The sequence below is a fragment of the Microcaecilia unicolor genome, chromosome 1 (genome assembly GCF_901765095.1).
Source record: "Microcaecilia unicolor chromosome 1, aMicUni1.1, whole genome shotgun sequence".
NCBI classification, from domain to species: domain Eukaryota; kingdom Metazoa; phylum Chordata; class Amphibia; order Gymnophiona; family Siphonopidae; genus Microcaecilia; species Microcaecilia unicolor.
The window spans coordinates 117,680,377-117,698,620 of record NC_044031.1 but is presented as its reverse complement, the minus strand read 5'-3'; the positions used below and the strand labels follow the sequence as shown (position 1 = coordinate 117,698,620).

The 18,244-nt window shown below is 44.4% G+C and overlaps 1 protein-coding gene across 6 annotated transcripts in view; it reads left to right on the top strand.

Moving 5' to 3' along the window:
• The window catches only part of STAM (signal transducing adaptor molecule), a 238,911-nt gene that overhangs the window by 210,450 nt on the left and 10,217 nt on the right, over positions 1 to 18,244 (top strand). For all 6 annotated transcript variants that reach the window (XR_003941804.1, XM_030199525.1, XM_030199519.1 and 3 more), the window contains exons 11-12: positions 1,045 to 1,099; positions 8,607 to 8,760. Coding sequence is in view for 5 of the 6 variants with exons in the window: in XM_030199525.1 (XP_030055385.1) it covers positions 1,045 to 1,099; positions 8,607 to 8,760 (209 nt within the window). In the remaining variant the exon portion in view is untranslated. The remainder of the gene's footprint in view (positions 1 to 1,044; positions 1,100 to 8,606; positions 8,761 to 18,244) is intronic.

Below are 18,244 nucleotides of genomic sequence, written 5' to 3'. Positions count from 1 at the left end.
TGGACTGCAAGCGAGCATTGGCCTTTTACTTGGAGCGGATTAAGCCCTAAAGACAATCCTCCCAGCTTTTTCAGTTTTTTTTAATCTCAGGATGGGGTCACCATCAGGAAGTGCACAATCTCCAATTCTCTGGCAGATTTCATTTCTTTCACTTATGCCCAGACTGGGATGACTCTTGAGGGACACATCAAGGCTCACAATGTCAGTGCCATGGCGCTGCCAGTAGCCCATTTGAGATTAGCCTCCATTGAAGAAATTTGCAAGGTTACGACGTGGTCTTCAGTCCACACATTTACCTTTTACTACTGCCTTGAGCAGGATACCCAATGCAATAGTCCGTTTGGACAGGGGTCTAGAATCCAGCTCCACCGCTCTAGGCCCATTTTGTTCTGTTACAGGCTGCATTTTCACACAGTTGTATATAATTTCAGGTTGATCAATATTTTGCCTCGCCATTGTGAGGCCCAGTTGACTAGTGATTGTTTTTGGTGACCCTGGTAGCTAGGGATTCTCATATGTGAGAATATCGAGTACTTATCCTCGAAGAAAGCGAAGATACACACCTGTAGCAGGTATTATCTGAGGATAGCAGGCCATTCATTCTCACATCCTCCCACATTCCCTTGGAGTTGATTCCATGCTATGTTATTGTACTAATGATCCCACACTCTCACGGTGGGCAGGAAGGCATTCGTGCATGCATGATGGGGATGCTGCGTGTGCTCTTAAAGCTGTATTAACTTGTTTAAGCTCTGCACTGAGCAACGTGGATGATGTCCCACAAATGTGAGAATGAATGGCCTGCTATCTTCGGAGAATACCTACTACAGGTAAGTATCTTCACTTTCTTCATTGACTATCATGAGAGAAAGGTGATGCAAAGAATTCATCATTCAAAACATAAAATGGATGTTTTATTTTCTCCAATTATGGTTGGATTGAATGTATAGTGCTCTTTGGCACTGTAAAAAGCTCAGTGATACAAATATTTTCTGCAGCGTCTTTCTTGTGAAAATACTGATAAGTAATCTTATCTCCTTCTAGCTGTTTGCCACCAAATGGGACCACTCATTGATGAAAAACTGGAAGATATCGACAGGTAAAGAAATAAACAAGGTTCCTTCCATGTTTATATGAATACTTAGTTTCCTGAAAGCACAACAATTTTTAATCTCATTCAGCTGGAAAGAAGGTAATTTTAAGCCATTTCCTTATACGAAGCATGAAAACAGGACTAATATCTTGCATACCCTCTAGAACCCTTCGCTCCTCATAGCATAACCGTCATATAGTACTGACCCATCAACACATCTGCTTTGAGAATATCTGATCTAAAATATTTAGCCTCAGTGGACCCTCTCTTTGGAAATCGCTGCTTTTACATCTTTGTTTGAAATTCTACCATACTAAATTTAACCCTTTAGTGTCCAATGTTCCCGTAATATGCCATATGGGAACAGATTGATGGAAACATTGGACACCAAAATTAAAATAGGTTTGAAAACCTTTATATTTACAAATGCAATCCATGACCACCTTTAATTTGGATTTCTGTTAGGGTTAGTAAACAGTAGTGGATGAATCTGCTACCCCTAACTATCCCCTTTTCTCCACCCCATGACTTACCATTTCCTTAGCAACCCTCCAGACCTGTCAAGACACTTGGTTTATGCATGCCTACCAGCAGAGGGAGCGTGAGAACACCTGACTGAGCATTGTATTTCTTTGTCTCCTGCAGAGGTGGACTTGCAGTCTGTGCTGGTCTGGTATGCCCAGGGAGGGGTCTTCTTGGTCACAGTTTTGGGTGCTTTACAATTTGCTTTGGCAAAAAAAAAAAATTTGTAAGCTGAACCTTGTTCTGAGCCTCTGTGCTTCTGAATGTGTTGGTCTGTGGGTGCCACATTTACCTCTTGGAGTGTTACACCTGGGTGACCAGGTCCCTCCTCCTCTTCCTTCCTGTCTGGAGTGGGCTGCAGTGTGCCTCGGCTGCTGGGCCTCCCCATAGCCCTGACTGCCCCATAAATCCATAGACAACCAACAGCAACGTTTAGTTTATAAAGACAGCAACAACAAAAACACACCATGAGGCTGAACAGGTGTTCAATGTGTGGAGGGCAGAGGTCTGAGTTATGGGTTTCAGTGCTATCTGGAGCCTGTCTGTCTGGTTTGCAGCTGTCTCCTTGCTCTCCCGACCATCAGTGACTCTGTGGATAGTGCGGTCTGAGTGCTGGCAAGCTTCTGTGATCCTGCGCATCTGGGCACGGGGGTTGAAATCTCCAGGTGCACAGTGCTAGCTCTGTGGAGAGCCAAAGTCGGTCTTGGACTCGGTACAGGAAGCGGTGCCAGACTGGGGAAGTTTCTGAGGCTCCCATAATGGTAGGTTTAACTCCAGCAGGCTCTTCAATGGCAGTTCCAGTTTTTGCGAGAACCATCACCATTTTGAATTCAGCCTGCACTTCCTTGCCGTTATTGCGGCTTTTCCTGGAGATGCCCCTCCCAGGCTCTGCTTCAGCGGGGGAGAGCTCTGGGGGGATAGGTTTTCCCCTTGAATTTATTTGGATGCAGTTTCAGGCCTGGAAGGCAGGGAAGCATTTCAAAGGGAAGCAGCTGGAGCTCATCCTTCTCCAGTGGTTGCAAAAAGACCTCGGCTAGACTGGACAGGTGATTTGGAGGAGAACTCAGTTCTTTTTTCTGAGGAGGACCCATTGGTCCAGCATCTTAAGGAAGAGCCTGTCTCTCCCAGGGAAGATCCTCTGTGGTGTGAATTTTCCATACGGATGAGCTGGCTGAGCTGATTTTCCAGGTGTCTTCTACGCTTAAGTTTGAACCAGAGGTGGTCTCAGATGGTAGTTCCAAGCAGTTAGATCCTCTGGTGAAGGGTATTGCCACTCAAGTCCTTTCCCATGAACCAGGATCTTGATCTTTGGAACATGGTACATGCTAATGGGCATCCCCTGATTCCCCTTGCAAAGTCGCTAGGGCATTGGGCAAGCTTTATTCTATCCCAACAGCAGATAGAGAGTCCCTCAAACATTCCACTGTGGATGTGGTGGTGACAGCAGTTACCAAAAAGACTACAATTCTGGTGGATGGTGGTGTGGCACTCAGAGAGCCTCAGGATAGAAAAATGGAGACCCTTCTGAAGTGTAGTTTTGACTTTTTGGCGCTGGCTCTTCAGGTGTCCATTTGTGGGGGCCTGGTTGCCAGGGTGTGCTTTCAGTGGACGAAAAGGTTTTTGGATTGCTGTACTTTGGAAAAGGATGTGATGGTCAAGGAGGTGGCCAAGATTAAAATGGGGTGTCCTCCTTGGCTGATGCTGTATGTGATCTGTTTTGAGTGTTGGCAAAGAACATGTTTCTGGTGGTTGCATCCCGCAGGGCATTGTGGCTTCAGGGATGGGCTGTAAATGCGGTTTCCAAATCCAAGTTGTGTTCTCTTCCCTTTTGAGGATCTATGCTCTTGTTGCGAGCGTCGGTGAAGAACATGTCTCTGGTGGTTGCATCCCGCAGGGCGGTGTGGCTTCGGGCATGGGCTGTAGATATGTTTTCCAAATCTAAGTAGTGTTCTCTTCCCTTTTGAGGATCTATGCTCTTCAGGGAAGAATTGGATAAGCTGGTTCGAGGTTTTTGTTACACTAAGGTTTCCCGTTTATCTGAGGACAAGTCTGATGTAGATGGCTAGGATTTGCGCGTGGGAAGTTTAGAGAAGCCAGATGGTATTGCCCTGGCTGGTCTGCTGGGACCTAGTGGGGTCGGGTTTTTTTTCCCCCAGTGAACGCAATCCTTTTCGGGGAGGCTGATGTGGCAGTCGTGATTTGGGCTCGGGGGCCCCACAGTAGGTTAGATTTCTCAGTGAAGGTATCAAGGATCTAACCTCTGGTGCCAGTGGGAGCTCAGTTAAGAGAGTTTTACCAGAGGCAGACAGTTATGCACTGGAGTTCAGGCAACCTCTTCCAGATCTGTTTTTGCAGACTCCTTGTCACTCTCGTCTCAAGGCAGGGGCGATACTAGTCACGTTACAGCGTCTCATTCATTTGAGGGCCATGGTACCGGTGTCCAGAGGGGGAAGGAGAATAAGGTATTCCATTTATTTTGTAGTCCCAAAAGAGGAAGGTACCTTTTGAGCCCATTCTAGATCTCAAAGGAGTAAACGGGTTCCTTTCGCATTGAGATTCCGCAGTGTGTGATTGTCGTGATTCGGCATGGATAGTTCCTCACTTTTCTAAATCTCACAGAGACGTACCTCCACATTCCTATTTGACAGTCTAACCAGCATTTTCTTCATTTTGCTTTCTTAGGAAAGCATTTTCAGTTGTATGCTGGCATTCGGGCTCTCAACTGCACTTTGAACCTTTTCCAAAGTAATGGTGGTAGTGGTAGCGGTGCTTCGCAAGGAGGGCATCCTGGTTCATCCCTATCTGGATGACTGATTGATTCGGGCAAAGTCTCTTCAGGAGAGCGAGCGAGTGACTGTTCATGTGGTGCAGTTTCTAGAATCTCTGGGTTGGGTTGTGAACCCAGTCAAGAGACATCTTCTGCCCACGGAATCCCTAGAATATTTGGGGGTCAAGTTCAACACTGAGATGGGTCTAGTATTCTTGCCAGCAGTAAGGATTGGCAAGCTACAGGATCAGAAATGTGCTGTTTTCTCAGTGAGCGTTCCCAGGGTGCGGGACTATATCCAGGTGTTGGGGTCGATGGAGGTAGTGCCCTGGGCAACGGCTCATATGAGACCGTTGCAACACTCGCTTCTCTCCCTCTGGTCTCCTCAGCAGCAGGAGTTGGAGGTGAGGCTTCCTCTTCGGAGGGAGCCGAGGCACAGTCTACAGTGGTGGCTCTGCAGCACCAATTTGGAGAAAGAAATGGCTCTGGAGTGGATAGTGGTTACAACAGTTGCGAGCCTTATGGACTGGAGAGCTCATTACCTCAGGTACATAAGTACATAAATACATAAGTAGTGCCATACTGGGAAAGACCAAAGGTCCATCTAGCCCAGCATCCTGTCACCGACAGTGGCCAATCCAGGTCAAGGGCACCATGGAGACCGTGATATGGAGACTTAATACATCTAGCTATCAGCACTCCACTGCATCTACAGGGGATGGCCGACCTGCTTTTTCAGGTAGTGCTGGGGTGCTGATCAATGGTGGAGTCTCAATGGTCGATCAGCCAGTTGGAAACTTGAGCAATTCATCTTGCTCTGGAGCTTTTCAGGTCTCAAAGGCAGAGCAGTAGGGGTGCTCTCAGACAATGCCATGGCCATGGCCTATGTAAATAGGCAGGGAAGCACAAGAAGTTGACCCGTGCAGAAGAGGTGGCGTTGCTGGTGTGATGGGTAAAACTTCATTTTCAGGACTGCTCAGCGGCACATGTGGAAGGCATGGACAACGTCCAAGTGGATTTTCTGAACCACACTTTGGATCCGGGGGAATGGTCCCTGGGCAAGACAGCTTTTGAGTGCATAGTTCAGACATGGGGCAGATCGGAAATGGACCTCATGGCAACATCCAGCAGTGAACAGGCGTCTTGGTTCTTCAGTCACTGGAAGGATCCTCAGTCTTCTTCCATGGCTGTCCTAGATTCTCCTCTTTGTTTTTTTGCCGTGGCCGCTGGGGGGTCAGACAGTCGGCGCATAGAGTGGCGATTCTGGTTGCTGTAAATTGGCCATGGAGACCGTGATATGGAGACTTAATACATCTAGCTATCAGCACTCCACTGCATCTACAGGGGATGGCCGACCTGCTTTTTCAGGTCCTGTTGGAATTCCTGACCCATCTCCATTCTCACTTAAGGCATTGCTCTTGAACAGGCACAGCTGAGGAAGAGAGGTTTTTCTGCCAAGGTTATTTCCACCATGTTGCAGTCTCATAAGCAGTCTACTTCCTTGGCATATGTCAGGATCCTGATTTGTTTTTGAGAGCTGGTGCCAGGAAAGGAATTATTATTGGTTGCGGAGGTTTTAGAAATTGCAGGATGGTTTGAACAGAGGTTTGGCATTGGCCTTCTTGAATGTGCAGGTTGCAGCCTTGACTTGTTTCCGCGGTCAGATTCAGGGATGATTCTTAGCAACTTCTCTGGATGTTGTTCTTGTCTTTCGGGGTGTTAAACTGATTCTTCTGCTTTGGCATCTCTTTGTACATTCTTAGTACTTGAATCTCATGTTAGAACCTTTGGTTGGGCCTCCTTTTGAACTGCTGGAGAAAAGTACCTGCAAGGGTGTAACTTTGAAAACAGTGTTTGACGATTTCCTCGGCCCGCAGGATTTCAGAGTTGCAAGCCTTGTCATGTAGGGAGCTCCTTGTGACTCTGGTCAAGTCACTTAACCCTCCATTGCCCCTGGTACAAAATAAGTACCTTAATATACTATGTAAACCGCTTTGAATGTAGTTGCAAAAAAAAACACAGAAAGGCGGTATATCAAGTCCCATTTCCCTTTCCCTTTCTTGCTTTTTTCCTGGAAAAAGGTCACCTTAAAGCCGGTTCCTTCTTTTTTGCCCAAAGTAGTCTTGGATTTTCATGTGAATCAGGTCATTTATTTGCCAGTTCTGGGGGATACGACGGGTGATAGGATCAGCGTCGCTTGGCACAGTTGGATGCAAAGAGAATTTTGCGACATTACTTGAAGAGGACTGAGGAGTCTCGGCTTATGGACAGGTTGTTTGTCTTCTATGGTGGTTCCAAGAAGGGAACGGTGGCTTCCAAGGTGACTATAGCTCAATGGCTGAAGAAAGCCATTGCGTCTGCTTATCTTCTAAGGGGTTGGCCCATCCCTTTGGCAATCAAGGCACATTCCACTTGTGGATGGCTGCCTCCTGGGCGGAGAACAGTTGGATTCCACCGCAGGACATTTGTAGGGCAATGGTGTGGTCTTCGCTGCATTCATTTGTGAAACATTACAGAATTGATGTGTATGCGAGACAGGATGCAGGTTTTGGAGCAACAGTGTTGACTTTGGTCTCCAAGGGTCTCACCCATAGGGATACTGCAAGAGCTCACTCTTCATTCTTGCATAAAGATGGACATGGAGATGCAATGATAGGGTGGATGACCGGTGGCTTCCTAGTCTGTGACTGTTGATTTTGTTTATTGGTTCTTGGTTGCTGTGTTTGTTTATGTATTAAAAAAAAAAAAAGCCAAAGACAGGTTCTTTTCTTCGTGCCTGTCTGTTTGGAAACACAGCATCAATTTCTGTTAGGCCAGGGTTCAGCTACAGGATGGTGTTCCTTTTCCTCTGATTTGTTATCAAAATACTAAGCGGCCGGGATCTGCACAGAGATGTTATACAGTGCTCAAAGTCGGGTGTTCTCAGGCTCCTTCTTCTGGTAGGCGTGCATAACCTAAGCATCTTGACCAGTCTAGAGGGTTTAAAGGAAAGGAAGTTAGCAGGTAAGGTCTAATTTCTCCTTTCCCCTGCCCTTCTTATCTTATTAATTTTGTAGTTCTTTTCCAGCCATTATTATAATTTTTATATGTAAACCGTCTAGAGCATAGTATATCAAAATCGAATAAAACTTATATCTCCATAAGTGTTAATGGGATATAATCGGGACTGGATTGGGTTGCCTTTTTAGACACAGAAAGAAATTATTTGCAGATAAACCAAAGCCCTTTTGAAAATTACCCTCTACCACCTTTGGGGGCAAATAAGCAGCTCTGAGGGCCATGCTCATAAGGAAATTGCCCATCGGTATGGTTAAAACACATATGTGGTGGACAGCACTATGTTGAATTTAGTTGTGAGAGTAGGCGTCCGCAGGAGCACTTAGGATGAGGAGAAAAAGTGTGCACACGGAAGGTATTTTGAAACCTTAATTTTCCTGCAAAAGTCTACCCTTGGAAAAAGTTGGTGTAAGTGACTTATGTGTGTTTTGTACCGGTGGCAAGTTTTAAAACAATGGTATGCACATACTTTTGCTTTGAAAACTGGTGCAAAGCCGACAGGATAAAAATTACATGTAGTCTTTTGATCAAGTGAGGAGAGTTTGTAAATTATCCCAGTATAGCTTTAAGCAGTGGTTTTCATTCTCAGTTAAACACTGATTGGCTGATATGACCTGTCAAAATAAGTTTGGCAAGAGCACTACCCCCTATACTACATAATGTCTCATTTTGAGGGTACAAATATTTTTTTTGTAGCACATTCCTTATTATATTGAGTTTTATGCCTTATCAGCTATTATAGTCATTAGGATTTAGACATGAACATAGCATGAGCCTACAATGAAAGCATATTCCTGGTCCCTTTGGATGCTTCTTCCCACCAGTAGGTGCTTCCTTTCTAATCAGAAAGGACCAATGGCAAACAAGGCAGTATGTGTTGGCTTGTCATGCTGGCATACTGTTGCTGCTCACACTGGTGGCGAGGGTGAGTAGAGGAATTACACAGTAACAGCTGTTGAAATGGGTTCTGCCAAACCATAGCAGCTGCTGCTACTCCACTGCCTGGGATACAGTTCAACTGAAAAAGATGCTGGCATATATCCCCAAGTCTGAGCCCGTATGTCAACTATGAATACCATTGGCCTCTCTCTGATTAGAAATTTTCCACCTAAAGGGTTACAACAACAGATTGCTTATTTAAATTTAAATATCTTTGGTACATTTCAGGAAGCATTCCGAACTCTCAGAATTGAATGTTAAGCTGATGGAAGCACTTTCGTTATATACCAAGTTGATGAATGAAGACCCAATGTACTCTATGTATGCAAAACTGCAGAACCAGCAGTATTATGTGCAAGCATCTGGTGTTCCTGCCTTACCGGTAAGTGTTTGAATAGGACAATGTCTTTCTGACTGGTTACCATATGATTGGTGTCAGACTTCTTGTCTTTCATGACAAGGGAAAGAGTAACTGTCACTGTGGAGAAGTTTCTTCCCAAGGTTTATTTGAGAAAAGGTATGAAAGGCTGTGTTTTTCAAAAAACAATTCTTGTGTATACCCAGTTTTTTTGCTGTTGCCTTTTTTGCATTGGTGTATCCAGCTGCTGTTCCTCACTGACATCAGAATCCAGTGTCTCGCTCTCACTATATTACTGCGACTCCTAAGTACTATGTAAAAAAAAAAAAAATCTGACTGCCTTTTTAAAATGTTTTTAAACACATGGTTTACAAAATCAAAGTTGCTTATATTGTTAGTGTTCATTTATAATAAGGTTCTTATAAAAGGTAAATAAATGTTCTCCAAGGACAAGCAGGCCTATGTATTCTCACACATGGGTAACGCAATCCCACATTGCCTGGTCCAGAACTTATGACAAGCTATAAAGAGTGTTGTGGAGCACAAGACACGTTCCACCGTGCATGTTACAAGAAATGCTTTATCTTTGGGGAAAGAGCTCTAGAGCACTTGCTAATGTTTATAATTTTTAATATATATGTATATTCTCCACCAGTTGCTGATTAAAGCAACAATAATCACAATTGCAATGAATTAAATATTATCTCTGTTGAAATGCAGTGTCCTGCATTTCCAGATTTAAAGTCATGCACCCAGGACACAAAGACCATCTATTTAGCTTCAGAAAAGGTTTATTTAAGGTACAAATCATGTAAATAATATTGCAAACTAAACGAGAGGTAAGTCTTACAGATCTTTACAGAGAATCTGTACTTAAGTAAAGTAAGGTATCATGTCTAGATCAAAAGTTATGTTACTTACAAGTCCTTGTTACATAGTATGAACAGCATGAGGTAAGCACATGGTTGCAGAAGAGGTCCTCATAGCAGGCAGGTAAGCTGCAGGTTAGGTCCCAAGAATCTGGCAGGTCCCAAGAGAGTGAGCTGGGCTGTTTCCAGGCCTTTTATAATGTTCCCTGAGTCCTGGATATTGTAGTTTGCAGGGGATCTTGGGTATTGTAGTTTGCCGGGAAGCATGGTCACATGTTTCCTGGATATCCGCTGGCAAATGGCTTTTCTATAGCACCCGCCGCAAGAGCGTGGTTGCCACAGTTCTTTTTTTACTGCGGTGAGGAGTGGTTGTGTTCCACTTCTGCACAACTCGGTCCAAAAGAGCTTTTTCAGTAACTTTGCACCAATTTTTTTGTGTGTGTGTGTTTTTGTGTTCTGATGTTCGGGTTACCCTTTACCTTTCCCTTATTGTTTTAGTTTCTGTTTTTCTCGCTTTTAAGTTTCCTTTGTTTTCTGCATCATTTGGCCACTTTTAGGCCTTGACATCAGCATGGTTCTCCCATTCTTTTTTTTCTCTGGTGCCTTGCTGCTTTTTGTGTCACCATCACTTCATTTGATTTGGCCACGGAGGTTTTTCCTTCCATGTCCACTCAAGTTCCCATTGGCTTCAAGCGCTGTACCTGGTGCAATCGTTCAGTCTCTGGCAAGGACACCCATTCTTGATGTCTTCAGTGCCTGGGGCCTGACCATAGTCCTTCTGACTGTGTCCTGAAGAAAAGGACCCAGTTGGCCAGAGAGGTTCAGCAGGAGCAGATTTTTGGAGCCCGGTCTGAATCTTCAATGTTGGCATCGGCATCAACATCAGGTATTGTATTGAGAGCATGTGTACATTTGGCTGTTAAACTTGTGGGTACTGGGAACAGTTGTGCATCAAGTGGGTCACCAACTGCCTCAACACTGATTGCTGTGCAGTGTCCCCAGGATCAGCCTGCGTCAGATCCGACACCAAGGCGACATGAGAATCCAACGTCAGCACCGAGGAGCCTCAATGACCGGCTTCAGGTGAAGGCCAATAAGCGTTGGCATCGATCCCCCTCATCGCATGGTGCCAAGAGCTCCAGGGCGCAGAGGGATTCGGCACCTGAGAAGCGACGGTGCCAGGGGGACCACTCCCTATCCATACAAGAGATGCTGGTTCAGAGGTCTCTAAGCAGCGAGGACCAGCCTCCCGCCTCGACCCCAGCAGTTCTGCCTGAGCTCATACCTCAGCCTTTCCCGGTGTAAGCCCTCAATGAGCTCTTTTGGGCCTTGCTCCCTGAGCTGCTGGCTGGCATCTTGCAATTGAGTGCATCAGCGTGGGGGGTGCTTGCACCTACCATTGTGGCCCTGCTTGGCCCTCAGCCTGCAGTGCAGCCTCCAACACCAGTGTTGCATGCGGCCCTGGTGTCGACTGCCACCCAAGCCGGCATCCCCTAGAAGTCTGTGTAGGAAGCTTCACTGTAGTCGAGGCGGGAGCCAACTCCTCAACACCCCTCTCGGGGACATATTCCTGTACGTCGAGGCAGGCTCATTTTCAGCCCTCCCAGGAGAAGATTTTGACTGACACTGATGAGGAGTGCTCATGGGAGTCTGAGGAGGATCCATGGTACTTTTCAGAGGATGAGTCCTATGGCATCCCCTCTGACCCCTCCCCTCCACAGGAAAAGAGAAAAGTCTCCTCCTGAGAGCCTTTCTTTTCCCTCATTGTCTAGGAAATGGCAGCTGCCATTCCATTTCATTTGGAGGTGGAGGACGAGCCCAGGGCCAAGATGCTTAAGGTCCTGGACTGCGAGTCTTCTAGAGAGGCTGTGACTGTACTACTACATGAGATTCTGTAGGACGTTATCGTGCGGAACTGGGAGGTCCCCTCTGTCTGTCCTGGTACTGCCCAAGAATATCGATACTATGTACTGGATTCACAGCACCCCTGGGTTTGATAAGCCTCATTTGCCTCATCATTTCTTTGTGGTTGAATCTTCTCAAAAAGGCCAGTTCTAGGGACTGTGCTTCGGCGCCCCCGAGCAGAGAAGCTAGAACCTTGGACTCTTTTAGGAGGAAGATGTTTCAGGCCTCTATGCTCCTGTCATGTATACAATCATACCAGCTCTTCATGAGCTTCTACTTGCAGGACTCTGTGCGCAAAATGCTAGATTTGGCTGACTCTCCCTCCGGAGCAGGCCAGCCGAGTCACTTCAGCTGTTTGCCAAGCAGCAGAAGGCATGTTATAAGTTCATGGCCAGGAGTGCCATTGATGTGGCATCCAGGATTTCTGCCCAAAGTACAGCAATGCGCAGACTGTCATGGCTGCATGTCTCTGACTTGGAACTGGTGGTCAGCAGAGGTTGGTGGTTGCCCTGTGCTGGGGGGGGGGGGATAACCCTTTTTGGAGAGAAGGTTGAAGAGGTTGCTGACCAGATCAAGAAGCACACTGAATACCGTCTCTTCTCTCTCCCGCCAGAAGCATTGCATCTGCCATCTCCTCTAGGAGGGTTTTTGGCAAGTTGAGAAGGGTACCTATTACTCACAGAGGCATAGGGAATGTGCTTCGGTGCCCCCAATCACCCAAATCTGCAGGACCACCTCAACGCAGTTATACTTTAAGACCACCAGGCAACTGGCAAGATTCCCAAACACACTTCATGGACTTTATTTCGAACACTTGTGTCTCTACCTCAAACCTCATCGTAATAGGAGATATTAACCTACACCTTGAAGATCCTCACCACAACAAGCACCCAAGAATGTAAAGAGTTCCTACAACTATGGGATCTTCATGGACCAAACACGCAACCAACCCACATAAAGGGACACACGTTAGACATCATCACATACAAATTCGATCACGACTCAAACCTTATACTAACAGATACAAAATGGACACCTACACCATGGTCAGACCACTACAAAGCATACATCTTCCTCCAATGGAGAACGAAAGACTCACTTAACAAACAAACACGAAAAACCTACACCACGAGAGGAAAAATAGACCCGGTAACATTCTGGCAACAGATCTACCACAACGGATGGACAATAAAAGCAGACACAATCCAATTCCTCTTAGAATGGGACAATAGATGCAAATCAATATTAGACAATATTGCCCCAATTCAAACCAGAACCTCACACAGAAAGAACTCAATACCATGGTTCAACGAAGAACTGAAAAAACTGAAAACACAAGTTAGAAGATTAGAACGCGCGTGGAATAAAAAGAAAGACGAACCCACACTTAACGCTTGGAAAGAACTTCGAAGAAAATATAAATATACTATAAGACAAACCAAAAGACTATATTACAAAACTGAAATTGGACCAAACTACAAGGACACACATAAACTGTTCCAACTCGTGAATAAACTACTAGACACCATACCAGTCACAAACAACAGTAAAGACACACCAGGAGCCGACAACCTCGTGAAATACTTCAAGGAGAAAATCAAACAACTGCGACTTAAAATACCTGTCAGCCCCATTGAATACGATGTACTCCTAGACTGCCTAGACCCAGACCCTGGAGTATACCCAGCAGGTAGAACTTGGACCGAATTCGAGATACTATCGGAAGATCTCATCTCCCAAACTGTCTTGTCCACAAGGAGGGTGAGCTCTTAGGTCCCGTAAGGCCCTGAAGGACCTCAAAGGACAGCCGTGCAACCCCAAGTCTTCACCCGCGGCGACCGCCGTTCACCAAGGGTTGAGCCCCCAGCTGCAGGCGGTCAACGGGACTTCAGGAACCGCGGGGTTGACGGGCTGACCTGGACTGGAACCGGGAGAGAAGCAGGCAGGTGGAATAGAGATGTCCACAAACTGGCAGCAGATCAGGGCAGGCAGCTAACAGCGTAGTCGGAGTCAGGCAAGAGGTCAAGGCAGGCGGCTAGTAGAGAAGTCAAAGTCAGGCTCGAGGTCTAGGCAGGCAGCTTAGCAGAGATAACCAGGAAACAGTCCAAAGTCCAAAATCAGCAACACCAGGAAAACGACGAAACACAGGAACCACGGAGATTGGCCTCGGGAACAGAACCTGAAGCAAAGTTCTAGCTCAGTTCCTTTCCTTAAATACAGTACAACATCAGCCGCCCCGCCCCCGTAGGTACAGTCGACCAATCCGGACCTGGGTATCGGCAGAGCCCCTCTGGCTCTGTCCGATTCCCCAGGCGGGACCACCAACTTGGCCTCCCAATCCGGCACCTCAGAGGCGGAGCTCCGGGCCCTCCCGCCCACACATTCACATTATACTACTACCTTGAGCAGGATACCTGATGCAATAGTTGATTTGGACAGACATTATTGCAGAATCTGTTTTGGGGTCTAGAATCCAACTCCACTCCTCTAGGCCCATTTTCTTCTGTTCCAGGCTGCACTCTCACACAGTTTGTATATAGTTTCAGGTTGATCTCTGTTACGCTCGCCTTGGCGAGGCCCAGTTGTCTAGTGGTTGTTGTTTTTCGCTGAGCCTGGGAGCTAAGGATTCCCCATGTGTGAGAATACATAGGCTTGCTTGTCCTCGGAGAAAGCAAAGATACTTAACCTGTAGCAAGTATTCTCCGAAGACAGCAGGCCTTGTATTCTCACAACCCTCCCACCTCCCCTTTGAGTTGTCTCCTTTTTGTCTTTTTATTACGTATGCTGTAGTATTGTTCTTCGATAACTGGGCTCTTGCGGCAGGTGGGAAGACACTTGCAAATGCACGGTGAAGCATGTCTCGTGCTCCTCAAAGTTCTTTATAGCTTGTCATAAGCTCCAGACCAGGCAATACAGGTTCGCGTTACTCATGTGTAAGAATACGAGGCCTGCTGTCCTCGAATAGTACCTGCTACAGGTAAGTATCCACTCTATAGCAGTGCTCCTTTAAGACACAACTAAATTATCTGCCTGTTCATATCTTTTATGACACTCCAGATCGCTGGCATCACTTGGCCCAGTCCATCTATGAGGATTTGCTGTGGTCAAAGAACTGTAGGCTTATTACATACAATTGATTATATATCCTTACTGTGAACAGGGATAACCTTATTTGTTAGCTCTTACATCAGTATTTGAAAATATATTGATAAGCGGGGTTCTTGGTTTTCTGTGCTGCTCTGCCAAGGGCAATAAAATTCTGCTGTTGCCCCAGAATTGCCCAGGCTTCAAAGAATTGAAAATATCCAGGAACTGAGTCGAGGGTAGGCACACCTTTGTTGCCATTGGCAATCTGCATCAAGAAAATATTATGGGACCTGTCCTGTTGGCCCAGTAACAAATGTTGCAGATTGCCATGAGAGAACCTGTATTTGATTCTTTGGATGCCATGCTTTTTGCTTGTTGGGTTCAGAGACAGTGGAGGAAGTTACCATCATTATTCAATACTGACATCTAGTGGTGAGACTTAGAGTTCATATTAGCTGGGCTCTAGAGTGAGCAGTTTTTGTACCCCTAACTGAAGACTGAAGCATAGCTCTCAAAAGTTTATCACAGATGTATTGAGTTAATTCAGTAAAAAGATGTCTACAACTTGTTTAACCCTAATTTCTACTTAAGAAATATAGTTTAATTAAGAGTGTAGCAGAAATGTTAACAATTAGGTTAGCATTCAAAAAGTACAAGAGAGCACAGAGGACGACAGGCAGAACTATCAAGAAAAAGACAGGGAGGCGGGGTGGACAGTTAAAGAACCAAATGAAAGAGAAAATTGTCCAGCAGTTTCTGCATGATGCAAAGTTTAGGCAAATTTTAAAACACAATTACTATGTATTTTCTGTTTGAACGGCTTTATAATGATAAAACAGTGAATATAACAGGTGCAAAACTTTGGTCACTATACGTAAGTCATTACTACTTGTTTGGCCACAACAACACAAGATACTGTTGGGGGTAGGGGGGAAGGATGTCAAGCATTTTGAAGAAAATTAAACACCTTGTCAACTGTTAAGCACATCAATGGATCTAGTATGCTTTGAAATTGTATATCACAGACAATAGTATGTAAATGGAATACAGAATGAATCAACTAAATGTCAACATATGGAGAAGCTAGTGCTCCAAAGTCATGAAGAAGCTGAAGGTGAAAAGAAGTTGGGTTTTTCAGTATCTGTGGCGAGATCTCAAATATGCAGTGCATCTAAGAAGTCCTAAGAATATTTATGAACTAGTTCTGCAAGGGAGAGTTGGAAAGAATGCCAAAAGCAAAAATAGCAAGACTCTTACCAAACTATAGGAAACATTTGGAAGCTAACAGAGTATGTTTGTTTATTAAAAAGTTGATATACCGCCTTTCACAGTAAAAATCAAAGCGGTTTACAAAATTCTAAAAAACAAAAATAGGAAAGAAAAGGAACTACATTTCTCATAGGAAAGGAAAGAGAAGACAAGAACACGCCTCCCATATTCAGTTTATTATTTTCAGTCTGTTGAGGTAGCAAATTGTAATTTATGCATTAAAATTTGCAGAAAAATGCATTTTAACTTTATACTCTGTAGCCTCTGTTTACTCAAGGGTTGCATAAAATAATTTGAGTAGGGATACCTACATTTTTCACATGACTGGAGTAAGTGAAAAAGATGGTCAGCAGGAGACAAAAATCTTACACACGCTAATTTGCTTTTTATTTACATAAGAAGGAAAGAAGACTAACATAGGAAATTGCATTAATGATTACAAACATTTCTACAGAAGAGGAGCTGCCTGTATTAAATAAGAATAAATAAGACCATGAGACTGAATGGTATACCCAGCACATTCCTTACTACTTATGGACAAAAAGCTGCAAAGATGGCAAAAAATTAGGAAATACATAATATACTGAATATTTAGAATGAGAACAAGACTCGCAGTTGAATACGATACTGAGTTCTGAAACTGGTGATTTGAACATTGGAACTTGGTATTCCATTCAGCTGCGAGTCCCAATTTAGTTTTGAGGTTTCCTCACATTAAATTTTACAGCTGTTTTTTGCCATTCTGTGGAGTATATTTAGATTTTATTATTTATAACCCACTCTTATCTAGAGCGAGGTACAATACACACACATAAAAATACATAAAACATACTAAACAAAATTAAACAAAACCTAAACTAACTAACGTAAATATTCATAAACAGATGATCAAAAAGTTTGAAAAATCAGCCTTATATTAGCATAAGCAGAAAAGGTCAAGCACATCAAGTGTCTCTTCAATTTACCCTTAAATGTCAGTAAATGGGGTCTCGTGCTTCAGTCCAGCTGGCAAACGATTCCGTTCAAAAGGCCCAGCAATTTAAGAACCCTTTCCTTTTCATATCTAGATGTAATTAACTCATAGCAGGTACTATTAAATTTCCAGTATTCATTGATCACAATTGTCTTTGTGGAATATAATGCCGAATTGCGCTCTTCAAGTACTTAGTAGTGGCATGAAACAAAAGAGGATGAATCAGCATTAACAATTAAAAATTTACCTTAAACATTACAGTAATCTAAGCCACTCAACACAATAGCTTCCACTACTCTCACAAAATCCGTTGTTGGAAGCAAACAATGCAATGTACTTAAAAGATGTAATTTAAAGAATGAAGATCAAATCAGGTGCTAAATCTGTGGCCAAAATTAAAATCCAGAGTCTATCAGTACTTATATCAGTATTTTTCTGTATGTATCAGCATATGTAGGTTTTTATTTTTGTTTTACCCAACAGTATATACCACAGGATAGTGAAAGAGCCCAGGAATATGCAAGTCATCTGAAGATAAAATGGAAGAAACTATTCCACTTCCTTTGGAGAAAGAAGATTAGCCAGCATAAATATGCTGGACCTCCAATTTCTCAGTTCTCCCTCAGAGTAATTCCTGTATATGATATCCTTAGAGGCATAGATGAGAATGTAGGGAAACCCCCTCTTTGTACAATCTGTAAATAATGTGGACTCATATACAAAGCCCAGAAGGCTCCCAGTCAGTAATAGTTGAATCAGTTTTCAAGATGGTCAAACAGATAGAGATCCCTGGAGAGATCTTGGGAGAAAGGTTTACCAAAATGTTATGTGTACTTCCCAAATTGTTTTCTTCTATCTCTGTATGGGCCAGTGTAAGATGTACTGGACAAGGTAAAGGACAGTCATGGTTTCTCCCTTAGGAGAAGTGTGATAGCCTTATGACATTTGTGGTCATGGGTGAAGAGTATGGAAAACACATGGTAGGATTGGCCTATGTTGGGGGTTTTCAACCCAGTCCTTGAGGCACACCCAGCCAGTCAGGGTTTACAGAATATCCCCATTGAATTCAATGGTAATATCCTGAAAACCTTGACGGGCTGGGTGTGCTCTGAGGACTGGGCTGAAAACCTCTGATGATTTGGAAATTTCATCGAAAGCTTCTGCCATAGGGTCTGCTTTCCATTTGCCATTTCTCCTTTCCTTCCATCTTCTTCCATTCCTCTGCCATATGTTTGTGAAGTTGACCTTTCCCTTTCAGCATTTCACTCCATTTCTTTATTTTCTGCCTCTCTGTCCACTCAAAATTCAGCCTCCTTTTCACACTCCAGTCCTTAGTTTATCTCTTTACTTTTTACCTGCCTATCAACTTGCCATCTCATTCTCTTACCTCCCTTGCAGACCATCT